Source organism: Armigeres subalbatus, chromosome 1 (assembly GCF_024139115.2).
Source record: "Armigeres subalbatus isolate Guangzhou_Male chromosome 1, GZ_Asu_2, whole genome shotgun sequence".
Classification (NCBI taxonomy): domain Eukaryota; kingdom Metazoa; phylum Arthropoda; class Insecta; order Diptera; family Culicidae; genus Armigeres; species Armigeres subalbatus.
In genome coordinates this window covers 3,066,807-3,086,073 of record NC_085139.1, presented here as the reverse complement: position 1 = coordinate 3,086,073, position 19,267 = coordinate 3,066,807, and the positions used below count along the sequence as shown (strand labels likewise).

At 38.9% G+C, this 19,267-nt stretch overlaps 1 protein-coding gene across 4 annotated transcripts in view; it reads right to left on the bottom strand.

Moving 5' to 3' along the window:
- LOC134219643 (lethal(2) giant larvae protein) overlaps positions 1–19,267 on the bottom strand; it is an 84,536-nt gene that overhangs the window by 26,124 nt on the left and 39,145 nt on the right. For 2 of the 4 annotated variants that reach the window (XM_062698449.1, XM_062698455.1), the window contains one exon: positions 18,334–18,990. In XM_062698449.1, the coding sequence (XP_062554433.1) occupies positions 18,334–18,417 (84 nt within the window). In that variant the 5' untranslated portion in view covers positions 18,418–18,990. The remainder of the gene's footprint in view (positions 1–18,333; positions 18,991–19,267) is intronic. The other 2 variants (XM_062698461.1, XM_062698469.1) reach the window with 2 other exon arrangements.

Below are 19,267 nucleotides of genomic sequence, written 5' to 3'. Positions count from 1 at the left end.
GAGGATTTCGAGCCACTTGAAAGTGGGCCTTCAAGCCTATTGAAAATAAGCTTCCGAGCCTCTTGAAAATAGGCTTGCGATACTATTGCTTCCGAGCCTGTTAAAAGGAGGCTTACAAGCGTTTTGAAAGGAGCTTCCCGAGCCTCTTGAAAGGAGCCATCTGAACTTTGTGAAATAAGGCTTCCGTCCATTCCGAGTTTCTTGAAAGTAGACTTCCGGGCGTCCTAAAACAAGGCTTCCGGCATCTTGAAGATAGTTATCCAAGCCATTCGAAAAGAACCTTTCGAGACTCTTGAAAGGTGTCTTCCGAGCTATTTGAAAGAAGGCTTCCGACCTTCTTAAAAGGGGGCTTGCGAGCCTATTGAAAAGAGGATTCCTGGTATTTCAAAGCGAGGCTTCCGAGCCTCTTGAAAGAAGGCTTGCAGGCCTCTTGAAAGGAGATTTTCAAGCATCTTGAAAGGATGCTTCCAAGCCTCTCGAAAGAAGGCTTCTAAACATCTTGGAAGGAGGCCTACGAGCTGTCTGGGTGAATCCTTCCGAGAAGTAAAGCGCTCCGATCGAATAGACTTCACCGCCCTGCCAAACTGGCTATCTACAAAACGCTCATTAGGTGGGGTGCAGATGGTGGAGAAGACGAATGAACCACGAATGGCATCAGCTGTTGGGATAACCACCCATCGTTCACCCCGCGAATATCAGAAGACTGCGGTAGACCGAGCACGTATCCAGAATGACGGGTAGTATTCTGGTGAAAATATTTCTTGACAACGATCCTACGGGAACAAGAAGCCAAGGTGTTTGGCAACATGCAGCCATGGACTGAACTGAATGGAGAACACTTTTATGCACTGCACAGACCACTCCGGCGTTAGTCTGAAAAATAAAAATAAATAATGCATATTATGTACAAGACAAAGTTTTGAAATGGAAAATACACAATTGTCAAAACTTTATGAAAGTTTCGATTCTAATTGTAATACGTCCGCCATTACGCATTTTTGTCCGAGGTACCCTCTAGGACCAGCGAAGGGACCCCCAGGGGTACATGTACCCCAGGTTGAGAACCGTAGTGGAAGAAGGTGATCTTGTCTTTTTCTTTTCTTTTCGTTATACCGCCGTTATACACAAACTGTCCCATGTACTTGAGAATCCCAGACAACATGAGACAAATATGCGTATGACGACAGTATAATAAACTACGACTCTTTGTCTCAGAAATTTGCTAGAAAAAAATTGAAACTTTTTGGCTGAGTTCAACCGAAACGCCCATTAGTGCTCATAAAATGTTGGATATTAAATTTATTCTTCCTGGAAAGCTTTCTTATGAGCAGGCCTGCACTACATTGATCGCGTAAAAACCCTGCTCAATATGTTCGAAATAAAAAGTGACCTGCTACCAGCCCTGCATTCGGAAAGCAGAAAAGATTTTCATCGGAATCCCAAAATTCATTTGGCATGCCCAAGTTCAAACATGAGTATAAAATGCCTTCACAATACTAACCATCGCTTCCCATATTTTGTATCCAATTTTTTCAATATATTGTGTTAACCGTGTACGTTGTAATCGGACCGTTGAAAGCTGAATTGAAGTTTTTAAAATGCAAAACTTGAATCAGAATGAATAATTTTTCGTAAAGTTCTATGCTACACCCAGCGATTCCAAAAAGGTATCGGATTTAATGCACGATAAATTAATATTAAATAAAACTTCATTGGCATATCACGAATTTGACTAAAATTCAGAAAGTCAGAAACTGCGATCTAGGAAACCAACGGAATAGCGAACCAAATGTGGAGCAGAGCAATTACCAGCCCGCATTAAGCCATTGAACGTCGGTCGTGGTCGTCGCCGTCACGAAGGCAGCAGTGGCGTTTTGTTTTGGTTTCCCCCAGCAGGTTCTCCTCCTCCACAGATTATAAGACCGAGATCGAGAAAAAGAAAAAGGAACAAACCGATTTAAATCAGCTTTTCGCGCTACATAATTTCTCGTTTGTGGGCCCTTTTACAACGCAGTCAATGTTGTTGTGTTGTTGCACCGGAGCTCAGCACGTGGCGCACAGTGTGGTACATATTTGTTAAAATTGATGGCTTGAATTTCTGTAATCGTGTCACACTTTTATATTGATATGTGACTATCAGGGTGATAAATTGGAATATATCTTCTGAAACCTGCTTCAAGTCTCCCTCGTTTGTAGTATTTTTTAGGAATAATTTACGACTCCTGAAAAATGACACCTCTAGCGCAAAACATGTTTCTAAACTTTTACTATAATTCACTACTGTTCGGCAATATGTCACTGTGCTGTGATCTCGCCGGTCGGAGGAAGCATTTGAAGGGGAGATCGTGAAATGAAGGCGAAGAAAAACAGCTTTAGGATGGGTTCAACTGCCGGTCGTCAATTGGGTAGATCCCGTTATGTTGTTCTATCGCTCCATGATGGTGGTGCTCGCTGCTGTTGCATGCATGGAAAAGCAAGATGCGGGAGTTGTTACCACGACGAAGTCTTTCGCTCGAGTTGGCCGATGGAAATTTGAATGCTTGTATTCAAAGGCTTAGAAACAGTGCAGTGCAGGGAAAGCATGGTGGCAAATCAGAGGAGACGTTGCATATATTATTTAGTTGAACGAGTTTAGAATGTGCCCAGGTGATGATGATGTGCATTGGAGTGTGTCGTCTGGAGAAAAGGGGGTTCCTAGAGATGGTCGCCTGGTACGTGGGAACAGAGATAGGCTTACAGAGAAAGGAATACCACACCTTGTTGCGTTGCGATGTCAAGCCGACGTGAAATGATAAACCAAAAGGCCGTCGTGTTCCTGAAGTTGTTTGTACATCGACGACCACACCTTTACACAGATATCGCGCGATGGGTTCATTAGGCTTCGTTTCTATATTTTCATTAGCCTCGGTAAGGTGGAGGTGTAGGAAACATGAAGGAAATTGATACTATTATTATGATTATTTGCTTCCACCGCCGCACAACAGGCGGACGCCACGAACTGAACGGGGTCAACGTTGAAAATGGTGCCGATAAGTTGGTTGATATTCACAATAAAGTGAATAACTCTAATACAGTTAATCGTGAGGAAACCGGTTCGCGTAAATATGATTCAACATAGGGCGCTTTATAAATGAAGAAATTGAAACCTATGTTCTAGGCAGTCGATGCGCACCGTCAATTGCTATAAATTCCCGGAGCCCCACCCAAGTTCTCCAGAGATAAGGTGCAAGGTGTGAGTACTTATGATATCTACCGGTTTCGGTGCGATGATTAAAACAAAATGATAACAACGAGAAACAACGTTAACGATTTCTAGCGTTAACCAGGCAGCGGAATCGGCCCTGTTGTCGAAGATATCGGAACAAAATGAAGCATTATTAGATAAGCAGGCAAGCGAACGATACCACGATAGATGTGTCACAACTCTAGATACGAAAATTATGTGTAGTACATTTGCGTCTGTAGCGTGAAGATTATTGTCATGACTGGTATATACTTTTTGGTGGTCTTGATTCAATGATTCATTGCTGAAAATACCCATAGATCACGTACTGGTCAAACAAAGGAAATTGTATGATTTATTGTTTAACGCTTATGGTTAGAAGCAATAAGTATGAATGAAAAACCAGAATAATCCACCTAGCGGTGATTCAGGCTTCCTGCTGTATTGGAAAATGTAATGAGAAAACACATGAGAGAATTCAAAATAGTACTTTAGAGGGATAGATTCCATTTTCCATCAATCCACATCTATTTGCGTTCATTTGAGTACATTGCAGAAATGAAAAAAAAAATGTTCCCCGCGATAATTCCAAAACAAATATTCCAAAGAATTTTTAATCGAAATTTTGAAGCCAATGACGGGTTCCGTCATTGGCCGACGCTACCGAAAAACTATGTACCGGGTTTTCTTATATCTGGTGCTTTTTGTTGTCAGGTTAATATTATACCTCAACAAATCATAGTGTCAGGAACAGAAAAAGTCACTTCAACTACACTCAAACAGTTGACATCCAACACATAATAAAATCGCCAGTCCTTTACAAATTTGAATGTGCGAATGAATAGGACGGCATGTGTATGAACAGCAGCAAGCGTCGACTATCGGTGTCAGCATTGTTATGTACGGTGTCACAATGAATCTTCAGCTTGGCACACTGATATTCAATTTGAAATCTCAAAATATGAATATCATTTCATACTGTAGTAGGGAGAAAGACGGCTTTGGCAGGTTTTGTTCTATTATTGGCAGGGGAGTTTTTGTCGACCAAATTTTATGAAATTTGGCCACAATATTCTTTGATATGCAAAGAATGCTTAGGCCAAATTTGAGCCTAGTCAGTCATAAAAAACCCCCTGCCAATAATAGAACAAAGCCTGCCAAAGCCGTCATTCCCCCTATATTAACATTTTGAAGTCAGATTACTAAAATACATGCATCTGTTTAGTATATAAAGTAAAATATTCATCATTTATCGGTGGAAATCAACCACAATTCAAAATATTCATTTCAGCCTCAGTAGATATGGGGCTGTCCATAAACCACGTTGACTCTTGAGGGGAGGAGGGCTTCGAAAAAGTCTACGACAGTCTACGAAGGGGGACGGGGGGTATACCAAAAGTCCACGTAGACTTTTTTATTTAATTTTAAACGGTATATACAGCAGCTTTGAGCGAAGTTCACTATTTTGATTTTTTAGGATTTTCCGTTTTTTTGCATGACTTGACCGAAATAATATCTTGCGTTTCTCCATAAAAATGTTATTAATTTCACGGAAGTAAAAGTCTGAACTACAGCTTAAAACTATCAAGAATTTCACCAGGAAGTTCTTCTGTGTTGAGTAGAAAAAATCTTCAAAGTATTCTATAAAAACTTTCGAAAATTTCTCAACGTCCTCACTCTGATTTTACTGCAGATTCTACAGAATTTCTTTTGATTCCCGGAACTTCTTTGCAAACTAGGAAAATTATGTCGTACTTCCACGGATTTTTATTTTGAATTTACAAAAGAAGCATTTTGGAATATCCCAGAAAAAGTCTTTAGAATGCCCAAAAGATATTCTTTGGAGCTTGTAAAGGGAATTCTCCGAAATTTCCGTGAGAAACCCTTCAGAATATTCACTGGAGATTTTCTGGGAAGTCCTCGAATTTTTTTCCTAATTTCGGAAGTTCTTCGGAATTTTCGCGAGGAATTTTTTGGACATATAAGCAAAATTATTCGAAATGCCCGTGGAAAATTCTTCGTAAATTTCTTCGGCAGTTATAATGCAAATTCTTTGGAATTATCGATGGAAAATTTTCGGAATTTCTAAATAAATTTTTGAAAACTTCCACGAGAAATTATTCGAATTTCCACCAAAACAGTTCGAGTTTCTACTAAAAAATGCACATTTTGTAAAACAGCCTTCTTAGTTTTCCTGAAAATTCATTCGATTTTTACGAGAAGTTTACAAAATTTCAACTGAAAATTCTCCAGAATTTCCGCCGAAAATTATTCAAAAAAATCTTTGAAATGCCCATAAGATTTATTTAAATTTCCTAAAGAAATTGCTCCAAATTTGCAAGAGAAATTAAAAAATATCGTAGGAAACCATTCTAAATTTCCACGGGAAATATTTCGGAATGTCCGTTTAAACTTAAAATTACCTCGGGAAATAATTCTTGATTTTCACGGGAAATTACTCGGGGTTTTTAAACGGGGAAACTTTTGGAATTTAGAAGAAAAATCTTGGGATTTCAACAGATGATTATTCATCGGGATATTGCATGGAATTTTCAAGAAAAGCAGCGAAATTATCACGGAGAGTTCTTTGGAGTGTTTCAAGGTTATCAATTGAGAAATTTTACGAAATTTCCACGCAACACTTATTGGAATGTAGAATTGACATTGTCGGAATTTCAACTCGAAATTTTTCCAAATTCTGAAAATTGTTCGGTTTCCCCAATTTTGAACCGGCGTTGAGAATTATAGGTCAGATGCGTGACAGATTTCATCAGTGGCGCGCCGATGCAAAAGTGTCGGCGATGGTGGCGCACACCTCAAGGAGGAATTTTTTTTTATATCTTTATTAGGGAGACTTTCAGCCCGAGGCTGGCTCGTCTCCGAAACTTTAGGAGGAATTGAATCTAACAGTAATTAAATTATTTGGCTTTGGATTTGATTTCAGGATTTATGGATAGAGGATTAAATTTGATTTCGTTTCAATTTGATTTTTGTTTTGTTGGATTTTGTTCAGTTTGATTTTGTTATGTTTGAAATTCAAATTTTGTTGTAATTTTTACATGGAAATGTAATTCTCGCGTGATTTTTGAAAACATCGTAAGTCCAAAAGAGAGGCTCTCTTTGTTTACTTTCTCTTTCGATTATTACAAAGCCATACTAACCTTTCCATTGGATTTTCCAGCACCGATCTGAAGAAAAATCTTTGTCTAGTGTGCTGAGGTGAAAAATTTTCAACAAATTTCAAGCTAGCCTAGATATTAGCAAAAGAGAGCTTAATAAAAGAGAGTCTCTCATTTGGACTTACGACGTTTTAAAAATCACGCGAGAATTGAATAGCTGAATTGCTTAAACGTGGTTGATTTCCATATTTTTCCAATCACATATGAGGTTTTGTAAAATTTGGAAAAGTCTAAGTAGACTTCAAGGAGTGGGGGGAGGTGTTTCGGAAAAGTCTACGAAAGTCTACTAGGGGGACGGGGGGGTTTGAAAAGGTGAAATTTTGGTCTACGTGGTTTGTGGACAGCCCCTATTTATTATTTACGCTCGATTATCAATCGAAACAAACACGAGTCAATTACGATGCTGTCTACCGAGTGTCGATGCAAGTGATAGTAAAACGAAGATTTTCGTCCTTGATAGTGAATAAAGTGTTTTAACATCAGACATGGCACTCGTAATTGCAATCTGAAGCCTCGCTGCACTGCAACTACTGCGCCCAGGATAAATGGACGAAAAACTGCTTCATTGTAAGCACTTGCCTGTACAAATTGAACCGGCGGCCACCAGTCGACTAGCAAGCGGTGTCCTAAACTGGAAGTGTATCGAAACATTCGGAAACAGTAATCAACACGTCATCAGCGAAACCACCAGAAGAAGAAGGACAGGAAAAACATTCTCGATCTCGATTGCATCCAACGAAAATTACCATTCCAATCCACATGAGTTTTTCGGTCGGCAACCCGGTCTCGCTGGTGGCATTCCACCTGTCAATTGGCTTCGGCTGGAATCAAAAGAGTTATGATTCGTGTCAGGAATATTCCTACCACCGCGTCGAGTCCAACCCGGAAGCTGTATCATCGCCTGTATCTAGCACGATTGCAAACCTTGCTTCACTTGTAGCTGGGATGAGGCAACTAATGCAGATGTTCCTCAACAGCAACATTCATCGTCAGGATTGTTCATTAGAATACCCGCTTTCTGGCGGCTAAACAACTGGAAATCGTTGAACTTCTAATCGACAACTGACTTGACGTGCGAATCATAATGGAGACCTATCTGAATCTGCAGAAAGGCAGACCGAAACGGCGACCAGTCAGGTGGTGACGTTGCCATTGCCATTCGCTACCCAACTATCTGATGACGCCAAAGCACTGCAAGTTTTTGGACGGCTTGACCTGCTGGTACCTTGTGCACGACTGAATAGTGAATTCCAGATCCTGACTTGACGACAAAGTACGTAAGTTTACTATCACCACTAGTTTCGGGGAAACTCTAGAGACAACTTGAACGGCAAATGTGTAGGCCGGTATTGGATCCATACTCGGCATTGTCATTGCGAACATCGTCGAAAGCTGCTTCAAGCTCAGTGTAATCATCGATTTAAGGCCCGACAACATCCCAGTGAGTGGTATTCAGAGTCGACCAGGAAATCTGCCAGCGGCGCCAGCAAAGTCGTCGACGAAATTACCCTCGAGCAAACTGATATTTCGTAGATAACCATATCAACGGGAACCTTATGATAGAAACGCGTGGAAACATGAGACCGAGTGCTTCAGGAGCTCACTGATACTATAAGTGAGGCCATGAGCAGATAATTTTAAAAAAGGTTTTGTATAAGAAAGTCAATAAGATTATTGCTATTAAAAATGAAAAATTGAAGAACAAGAAATTTCACAACAATATTACAAGCTTGCCAAACTACTCAAAGCATTTTTGGCGATCAGCGAAAAATTTTAAACTCAAACCTAATCCAATGTCTTCTCTTAGGGACGTAGGAAAACTTTCGTGTTACTACTGATAATAAAACCAACATAATAAACTATTTATTTGTGCCCTCCCATACCTTGGATCTGGAGACGAGCCAGCCTAGGGCTGAATGACTCATTAATAAAGATACTAAAAAAAAACTTGGATAGGAACATAGTAAGTCCAGTGGAAGGACCGGTAACGACCAGCATCAATCAACTGTTCACTGTCCTGAATGAACTTCCTGACGACCGAAGAGTGACAGTGGATGAACTGAAGAACATCATTGGTTTTACCCGTTTGACGAGTTATTTGAGGTAAGGCTCCGGGGTTCGACGGAGTATTTAATATTTCCCTGAAAACATTGGTACTAATCCATTCATTCTCCTTGGAAACATTTTCAATCGTTACCTGAAAATTGGATACTCCAATGAGATTGAAAACAACATATTGATGAACGAGTGGTTTGGGTACTCCTGCCACTCATTGGTTCATCAGCTGAAAAGAGTGATCCACCAGGTTTCACGCAGGGTTATTTATTACGGGTGATCCATCTGGTCGGTTTTGGCGAGTATTGGTGAGTCTTTTGTCGTTGACAACAGATAAAATTAATCGAAAATCTGCCCTAAGAAACCAAATCGTATTTCAATTATAGTGATCAATACTCGGTGTTGGTGTGGTGTTGGATCCATACTCGGCATTGCCATTGCGAACATCGTCGAAAGCTGGTTCAAGCTCAATGTAATCATCGATTTAAGGCCCGACAACATCCCAGGGAGTGGTATTCAAAGTCGTTCAGGAAATCTGCCTGCGGCGCTAGCAATATCGTCGACGAAATTACCCTCGAGCGAACTGGTATTTCGTAGATAACCATATCAACGGGAACCCTATGATGGAAACGCGTGGAAACATCGACCGAGTGCTTCAGGAGCTGACTGATACTATAAGTGAGGCCATGAGCAGATAATTTGAAAGGTTTTGTATAAGAAAGTCAATAAGATTATTGCTATTAAAAATGAAAAATTGAAGAACAAGAAATTTCACAACAATATTACAAATTTGCCAAACTACTCAAAGCATTTCTGGCAACTAGCGAAATTTTTTAAACTCAAACCTAATCCAATGTCGTGTTTCGTGTTACGACTGATAATAAAACCAACATAATAAACCATTTATTTGTGGCCTCCCATAACTTGGACCTGGAGCCTAGGGCTGAAAGTCTCATTAATAAAGATACTAAAAAAAAACTTGGATAGGAACATAGTAAGTCCAGTGGAAGGACCGGTAACGACCAGCATCAATCAACTGTTCACTGTCCTGAATGAACTTCCTGACGACCGAAGAGTGACAGTGGATGAACTGAAGAACATCATTGGTTTTACCCGTTTGACGAGTTATTTGATGTAAGGCTCCGGAGTATTTAATATTTCCCTGAAAACATTGGTACTAATCCATTCATCCTCCTAGGAAACATTTTCAATCGTTACCTGAAAATTGGATACTCCAATGAGATTGAAAACAACATACACTGGTGGAAATAAGTATAAAGACAAGCTCGTTTTCCATACAAAATGGCCATATTGGGAAGTCAATATCTCGATTCTTAGCTATTCGATTGGGCTGATTTTCTGCTAACAAGCCTTGACTTGAATTCTTATTCAATGATAGTTACATTTATGCATGTATTCTGCTTATATGCGTTTCTGTTGGAAATAATTATAAAAACAGTTCCGTTGTATGGAGCTCCAAATAAAAAGTGGTGTCTTTATAATTATTTCCAGATTTTGAGGTCAAAATCAACAGAGATGTATACAATTTACTCAAAGATCGAAAGTTCAAGTTAAAAACAGGTGCCTAGTAAAATTCCAGCCAAATCGAATCGCTACGAATCGAGATATCGATCCTCAATCATGATGAAAATGTATGAAAATCATGCTTGTCTTTATACTTATTTCCGGCGGTATATTGATGAATGAGTGGTTTGGGTTCAGGAGTGGTCACTCATTGGTTCATCAGCTGAAAAGAGTGATCCACCAGGTTTCACGCAGGGTTATTTATTACGGGTGATCCATACGGTCGGTTTTGGCGAGTATTGGTGATTTTTTTGTCGTTGACAACAGATAAAATTCATCGAAAATCTGCCCTAAGAAAACCAAATCGTATTTCAATTATAGTGATCAATATCAGCATGCAAAAACTATGAAATCTTAGTAGCGCACGACAAAAATATTGTGCAATACTTAAATTTCGACGAATTTTTTTTGTTCTTTTTTTTTGGTTTTTACTAGGGGAAAAGCAGGTAAAATGAACAGGGGTGGTAAAATGAACAGTTGGCTATATTGAGATTAAAACACTAATTAGGCGTATGTTAACCATGCACAAGTTTTCTTCTAAATAACATAAGGTACCTGAGCTAATATTTTGGTTTTGAGACCGAGCGAATAGCTATTAATATCCAAAATATCAAACGAAGCCGTGAAAATTGGGTCTGATGTAATTTTCAACCATTTTTCCGTAACCTTTAATTCTTAATAAATTCATCATAAAATTGTTCTAAACTACGGCGGCAAATAAGACAACCTTCACAAAGATGTTGCAGGGGTGAATAGTAAAATTTTTGGTTTGCATCGTTATAGGAAGAGCTATTTATCACATGGCATGTATGCAGGTAAAATGAACACTTGTATCAAACTTATACAAATTTATGATAAAAGTTGTGCAATTGTGAAGCGGAAGTTCAAGAAACAAACCATATCAAATAATCAAGATAAAACTTTGAATATCTAAATTTAATTTCAAAATAGATGATATTCCAAAACTTTTTTTCTTCTTTTTATTATTTTGATAATTAAGAGCTTTTCAAAAGATATACCAGATTTTTCAAAACGCTCTCGTAATCTTAATTGGTTATATTTACGGCGCTGGAGTTGAAAAAATGAAAATTAAATGTTATAAAAGGGTTTTAGAATCGATGTTCATTTTACCACCAGGAAGTGTTCATTTTACCCGCACTATTTTTGTACATACGAAATTTCGATGTTTTTTATTTCGAAGAAAAACTATGTAAAACGATGATTATAAGCAAAAACAATGTTCAGGGCAATAAGAATATGAGTTAAATTGTTGGTCTAAGTGGTTAAACTAGCAAGTTATTCTCGTTTTATGATTAAATTAAACGGAGGTCCTTAACGTGTTCATTTTACCACCTTTTCCCCTATGAGAAAACCAAATTGTGAAAAAAATTCCATACGAAAACCGAAAAGTTCACTAATTGGGTAAAACATTCACAAACTTATTTTTTTTTTACCGAAATCTCAGCAATTTGTTCAATTTTTACCGAGTTTCGCACAGCCAAGCCCCAGTAAACATGTTTTTCGCCGAGATATCTGTCATAGTTGCTGAAAATCAGCAAATAATTTGCCGAAACCCAGCTAACAGCCCTGATTTCTGACGGGATATCAGTATTCTGCTGAGAACACGGCTGTGCGGATTTTGCCGAACTGCAGAAATAAAAACTGAGTGTGCACCCTTAGATTAGCAACATAACTACCCTTACATACCTTGAGTTAGGTGAGACTGGGACTTATTCAAAATAACTTCATCCCACTTCAGAATGTCATTACACTGAAGGCCTCTAGCCGAATCGTACATCTTACCAAGAAAAAATGCTACTCTTCCGTCCGGAACGCTGGGGCGACTCCGTTCTGAATGACCCGAGTATCCCGTTCGGAATGTAGAGAGGATTCAATTCGAAATCCTGAAAGGATTTCGCTCGAAATACCAAGAGAATAGCGTACGGAATGCCGACAGCATTGCTGAGAGGATTCCGTTCGGAATGCCGAGAGGATTCCGTTTGGAAAGCCAAAAAGCTTTCGTTCGGAATGCTGAGAGAACTCCATTTAGAATACCAAGAGGATTCCGTTTGGTATACTGAGAGGATTCCTTTTGAAATGGCAAGACGATTCTGTTCGGGATGCTGAAAAGATTTTGATCGAAATGTCGAGAGGACATCGTTCGGAATGCCGAAAGGATTCTGTTTGGAATGCCGAGAAGCTTCCATTCAGAATGTCGAGAGGATTCCGTTCGGAATGTCAAAAGGATCGGAATGCAGAGAAGATTCTGTTTGGAATGCCAAGAGGGTTACGTCTGGAATGGCAAGAGGATTCCGTTTAAAATGCTGAAAGGATTCCGTTCAGAATACCGAGAGGTTTCAGTTCAGAATGCCGGGACGATTCCTTTCAAAATTCAGAGAGGATTTCGTTCAGAGCGCTGAGAGTACTCCGTTCGAAATACCGAGAGGGTTCCTTTCGGAACGCCGAGAGGATTCTGTTTGGGTTGCTGATAAGATTCCGTTATGAGTGCTCAGCATTCCGTTCGGACTACTGAAAGGACTCCCTTCGGAATGCCAAGAGGATTTGGTTCGAAAGGCCGAGATGTTTCTGTTCAGAATGTCGAAAGGATTTCGTTCGGAATTCGCGAGAGGATCCCGTTTGGAATGTGGGAAGCATTCCGTCCTAAATGCTGATAGACTTCCGTTAAGAATGCTGAGATTATGCAGTTCGGAAAGTAGAGTCGATTCCGTTTCGAATGCCGAGAGGATTCTGAACGGAATGCTGAAGGGATTGTTGTGGGAATGCGGCATCCCGAACGAAATCCGAATGCCGAAATGCCGAGAGGATTCTGCTTGGAATGCCAAGACGATTTCTTTCGAACTGCAGAGAAGATACCGTTCTGAATGCCAGGGACAGAAAAAGTCACTTCAACTACACTCAAACAGTTGACATCCAACACATAATCAAGTCACCAGTCCTTTACAAATTTGAATGTGCGAATGAATAGGACGGCATGTGCATGAACAGCAGCAAGCGTCGACTCTCAGTGACAGCATTGTTGTGGGCGGTGTCAAAATCTTTAGCTTGGCATATTGATATTCAACTTGAAAACTTAAAATATGAATGTCATTTTATACTGCAGTGCATATATTTAACATTTTGAAGTCAGATTTCTAAGAGATATGCATCTGTTTCGCTATTAGCATCTGAAGCTGCCTACGGAGTGTCGATGCAAGTGACACGTAAAACGAAGATTTCCGTCCCTGCTGAATGCAGAGAGAATTCCATCTGGAGTGCCGAGAGGGTTCAGAAAGCTGAGTACTTCGTTAGGAATGCCAAGAGGATGCTGCTTGGGATGCTCAGAGGATTCCGTCATAAGTGCTGAGAGCATTCCGTTCGGCCTGCTGAGTGGACTCCGTTCGAAATGTCGAAAGGGTTCCGTTTGGAATCCTATTAGGAATGCCGAGAGAATCTCTTTCGGAATGCAGAGAAAATTCCATTCGGAAGACTGAAGATTTCGTTCGGAATGCCAAGAGGACTTTGTTCTGAAGGCCAGGAGGATTCCGTTCGGAATGCCAAGAGGATTTTGTTCCGAAGGTCAGGAGGATTCCGTTAGGAATGCCGAAAAGATACTGTTCGGAATCTTGAGAGAATCCCGTTCGGAATGCGAAAAGGATTCCGTCCGAAATTCCGAGAGGTGCAGCGGAATGCGTGGAGCCCTCAAGTCAATGATATACAATACATACATCAAAGACCAAAGTGAAGTGTTGCGCAGTGCATGAAGTGCCATGTCACTCATAACTGCAAGCTGAAGCCTCGGGAAGATATATTCTCGTGGAAGATTCAAAAGATCATTCCGGGAAACCTTGGAATAATTTTCATGAGAAATTCAAAAGAATTTAGTGGGGAACTTTAAGATTCTTTAACTGATTATTTTCTGGAGAACTTGAATGATTTCTTTCGGCAAAATTCAGAAGAATTTCTCAGAAAAATACAGTAAAAATTTCTGAAAAAATCTGAAAATCAATTTTTTTTCTATCCCTATTTTGAAGCTTATTTAAACTCACGGAAAGTTTGTAAAAGAAATGGATTTATAAATGTTCCATTATCGGATGGTAATGGTAAAACCTACCCCAATGCAGTTAAGTAGAAAAAAAAAAACCCAGATTAATCCACCTAGCAGTGATGATGCCTTTCTCGTGCATTATAAAATATATTGAAAGAATCACATTAGAAAGGTCAAAAAAGCTCTTTAGGAGAATAGATCACATTTTTTCGATCATTTTGCATGTTTTTGTATTAGTTAAAATGCATCGCCACCATTTTCGGAAAAAAATTTTTTTTTTGGTTTTGAATTTCTTTTTCCAAGGGGGACCCTTGGGAAAAAACTATAATTTTTCAATAAATCCAAAATGCAATGTCCGATCGAGCCAATTTTCAATAGCAAACAATGGGACCGCATTCCCCGTCGAATGCAACTTGTTGCGAGTAAATCGGATAATGCTAAGTTCCAAAAAGTGTGTCTACAAAATTTGTACACATACACACATACACACACACACATACATACATACACACATACAGACATCACCTCAATTCGTCGAGCTGAGTCGATCGGGCCTCCTATCAAAATTTTGTTTTTGAAGCAATATTATAGCCTTTACGTACACCAAAGGCAAAAACATTTGGACTAGATTACAAAAATAGATAAGATATCTTTTCGGTTTTTTAAGGTGGATGGCAGCCATATTCTAAATTGTCTCGTCACCTCAAATTTCCAAATCGTATGTTTTGACAGCGTGGATATAACGTTTGTTTGGAATTATTGAGAATTTAGATGAAGAATGTCAAAATGCAATTACAATTATATATCACAAATATCAACAAATCTGAATTCAATTTATTAGATAAAACTTATCAATTGAAATTTCTTGAAAAACACGAAATGAGGTCGATTATTTTCGAATTTCATCGCGCTTGTCTACAATGTAATCAAGTCCAATAAATCAGTTGGATAATTCTTTTCCTTTTTTGAAGAGTAGCGTTGTTGAATACATGTTACATGAAAGGAAATGCTGCAAATAAAACTAGCAGTTTTTGTTGACATGTCTTAACTCAAATATTACTATTTAATTGAATTTGAATTCCATCGAGTATAATTTCTGCATTCAACCAACGACCTTCAAACCCGAGCTTAAGCGAATACCCACGAAACTCAATTCCTCTGCCAGGGTCACTTCCAAAACTAGTAAACAGCGATTTTCTACAAACAAACATAGCCATATTGTGTTGCAAACAGACGTTGACGGCTCTAGCTCGCCCAAACAATGACCGTCACTTTCGTTGAATTCCCAAGAAATTGCAGCAGAACTGCACCCGAAACGTTCTGTGTTGAACCGCTGACTTGAAAACCAAGCGAGAAGACCTTCACAGTAAGCACGACAAAAATACCCGCCAACGTGTTTCGCCCCTTTCTAAGCACGCGTATAATTCTAGACCAACATTTGAAAAGGGCGTAACAGCCAAAATTTATTCCTTCTGATTCTTTGTCCACATATATAGCTATATATGTAAACGAAGAATCAGAAGGAATAAATTTTGGCTGTTACGCCCTTTTCAAATGTTGATCTAGAATTATTCTACACAGCAATTTTGGCTTGTGTTGACGAGTGCCGTTGCTTCGCAGTAACAGGAAGGACGGCCTCATTTTCTAAAACGTCCACTTCGAGTAATTTGAACAAAATAAAGAAAAAAAGCAACGCAGCACCAATGCACGTTTGATGCCATTTAAATACAAATTTGGTGTTATGGGCATCATTATTGAAGATCGTTATAATTAATAATGTCCAAAAGTTTTTCAAGATTTCAGCAAATTTTACCTTTAAAGCAGAGGCGTCGCGTCCGCATGTGCAACCTGTGCACTGCACAGGTAGCAATTTTGTCCCTAACATTTAAACTCTCAATAGATTTCTTGTCATTCTTATTCAAATACTTGGATTATGTGCATTTGTTATATGTTTAGTACAAATTTAACGATTGAGTATAAATACATAATCGTAAAATATGCACGGAATTTTTACAGGCGACATGTGATATGAGGCAACCGAAATGCTACGATGGGGGCGCGTCATATTTTATTCCACGATACCGAAACGACGACGCACCGCCACATGTTGTCCAACACGTGCACTTTCAGCAGAGAACGGTTTGCCATGCATCTTACACGCATTATTTTGTATGTGTAGGTCATCCGCTTCAACCGCAATCGGCGATGTATAGGTAGCCAAAGCGTTCATCGTTTGCAGTGCACGGTTTGGTGCTGATGCAGAAAAGCACATCGGTTTGGTAACCCACACCGCTTCAAACAGCGCATGCGCGTTTGGTTGAAGAGCGCGCAATCGGAACCAAATAGAAAAAGAAAAGAGGCGGTGATTAAATAAATTTTCTGCTCTCTCAAAGCGTTCCATGGCGAAAGTCCGGTTTAGAATAAGCACATTGGATCACAAGCGTTTTAATATTTCATATTGATTGGGATTATGGCTTATGATGATTTTTTTTCGTCAAATCCAATATCCAAAAGCTATTCGTATACCATGTGGACAACTTAGCGGGTAGAGGGGTAGGAAAAATGTCCATGGTTAACACAAATTAATGAAAAATTGCATGATCAGATGTGTACGCTGATGGAGGGAAGTACACATCTAAAAATGTTCGACATCTGTCCACGTGGTATGAAAACAGCCCTTCGGAAAAAAAGATTCATCTAAGAAATAAACTAAAATAGAATAATTAATAATTGAGTAACGTTCAGATTACAGACATGTTATGATTTTATCACGTTCCGATTTTATCACGTTCCGATTTCGTCAACAAATTTATTCCGTTTTTATCAACAAGAAAATTCAATCATTCTTTTTTTTAGAAATTTAGCCTTTGAAATAAACTAACTTGGGATAGTTTTTGGTTAAATGTTGTATTTATAATATTTCAAGCACAGTAATAAGACCGTAACTAACAAGAGAGGATTCTTTTCACCGACTTCCCCTCGTCGAAATAAAAGTAATAAGATGCGGGTTTGTTTGCCCTTTATTACTTCAGGACGAAGGATTACATTGTTATGTAGCGTTCTGATATAACTGAAAAATCGTTGAAATACTTTTTCGAAAGTTCTAGGCCGTCCAAACTATTCTGGAGTACATATCCTCGAATGGATCTAGAAATATGTCTACAAAAAAATTGTCCTAAGCTGAGATATATGCCTAAAAATATTTATGTGATCATAAGACATAGATAAATCGCCTGCTTTGAACGTGTTTACAGCGGCACACTAGGAGTTAACTTTCTCAAATCAGTATGGCAAAAGGCTTATTCCGATTTTGTCACTGTTCCGATTTTATCAACTAAAACTCACGGACCGTGTTGATAAAAACGGAACATATCTGTACAAGCTTCATTGTAGAGACCCCATTTTTCTGATATGTATTACATGCTAATAACAAATGTGTATTACCTGTCTAATCATTCTTAATATATTTCAATTTTATCGCCAATTTTATTCATTAATTTAAGACTTGTCTCATTCTACGAAATAACTTAAATTAGAATTAAAAGATAGTTTCATTGAATAGCTGTCTTATATGTCATATTGAAAAGCATTATGATTCCCCAGATTAGTTTGTTTTTCTATTAAACCCACTTTCACTTTAAGTTTAGTTTGAGCTTAATTCGATAAATTAGATGTATCTTAGAAGCAGATAGACGAAACATATGGGAAACACGGTTGAAGATAGATCGTTCATATTGGATGTGTCATTTCAGGTCCCTTTTTCAGGTCAGGTTTTTTTCTCAAAATATTTAACTTTGATACGGGAAGCACGAACAATTATCAACTCGTCATAATTTACATTATTGAAAGCTTAACTTTTTTTCTACAACAAATATAATTAAAAAAAAGTATCACCGGGACGTGCTTACTCGTAATTTTAATGCTGATACATTGACAGCTATATCAAACAACTGAAAACCGAAAACCGAAACCGCTCGGTGCACAGGTTTAAGAATTGACCACGCGACGCCTCTGCTTTAAAGTAATATTTTTTCATCTGGATGAAGGAAATTATGCCTAAGTAAATGCCCCATTCCGCCCATGCATTGCCCCTTTACATATCACTGAACGTATTCTTATACCCTCAGGCCTCAAATAGCACCATTAATCAATATAGTACTGCCACAACAATACCCAAAGTTTTAAAACAGTGTTTAATGCGAGATCGAAAAAAAAGCTAAATGCTTAGCGCAGCGTGAACCACTTACCCTCCGGAATGCAAATAGTTCCTTCTGCAGCTTCTGCCGTTCGGCCGAAGGTTGTTGGCCTTTTCCACGTATAAATTTCAACATTGTTGCTACTCCTGGTCCAGCGTTGTTCGTTTTCCTCAGAGCTCTAAGCTTTTCTCTTTTTCACTATTATTCTTTCTCACTTGCACACACAATAACACTGAATTCCACTCGGATATTTCGTTCGTTCTCGAACGTTAGTTATAACTCTTCATCTAAATTGCGCGCGGTCTTCGTTGCGGTTGGGATGATGGGTCAGATGCTGCGTGATGATCTAAGATTTATCTGTTTTACTGTACTATCTTCCCCTGTTTCGTTCGGAGTTTTCACTGCGCGAGAGGCTCACTGCTTGACCATTTCTGGACGCCCGGAAGGGTGTTAGCCTTCTCTGCCTGGGGGCTTCAATTAACTACACTCTGCACACTCGGGGCAGTCGTGGCACACGAAGAAGATCATTGAAACGCTCTCCGCCTGATTGGTTGCGGTTAATTTCGGTTTCGGCACTGCGGTGATTCCAGTAAATAGCGTTGATGTCTATGATGAATCCGATGCCCCGGAGTGGGTTCCGTTGTCATGGAATCAAATCAAATCTCCCGAGGTCTGTAAGTGCACTGCTTTTTTTTAAACAATCCAGTACTGGAAATGAACAAGAAAATAGAAAGACGTAAATATAAAAATGAAATCAACGGGAGATTGTGGAATGGTGAGCATAAAAGTTCGATATAGAGCCAAAGTAAATTATTAGATGATCATACTGATGGATATAGAAAAAAAACAGAATAATAGTTGAGAATGAAAAACAAAACAGGAAATAACAATAAAGCTGGAAGCTAGCAACGAATCCTAAATGAACATGAAAAATCAGAATAATCCACCTAACGGTAAAAATGTTTTTCTTTCGTTTAGAAAACAC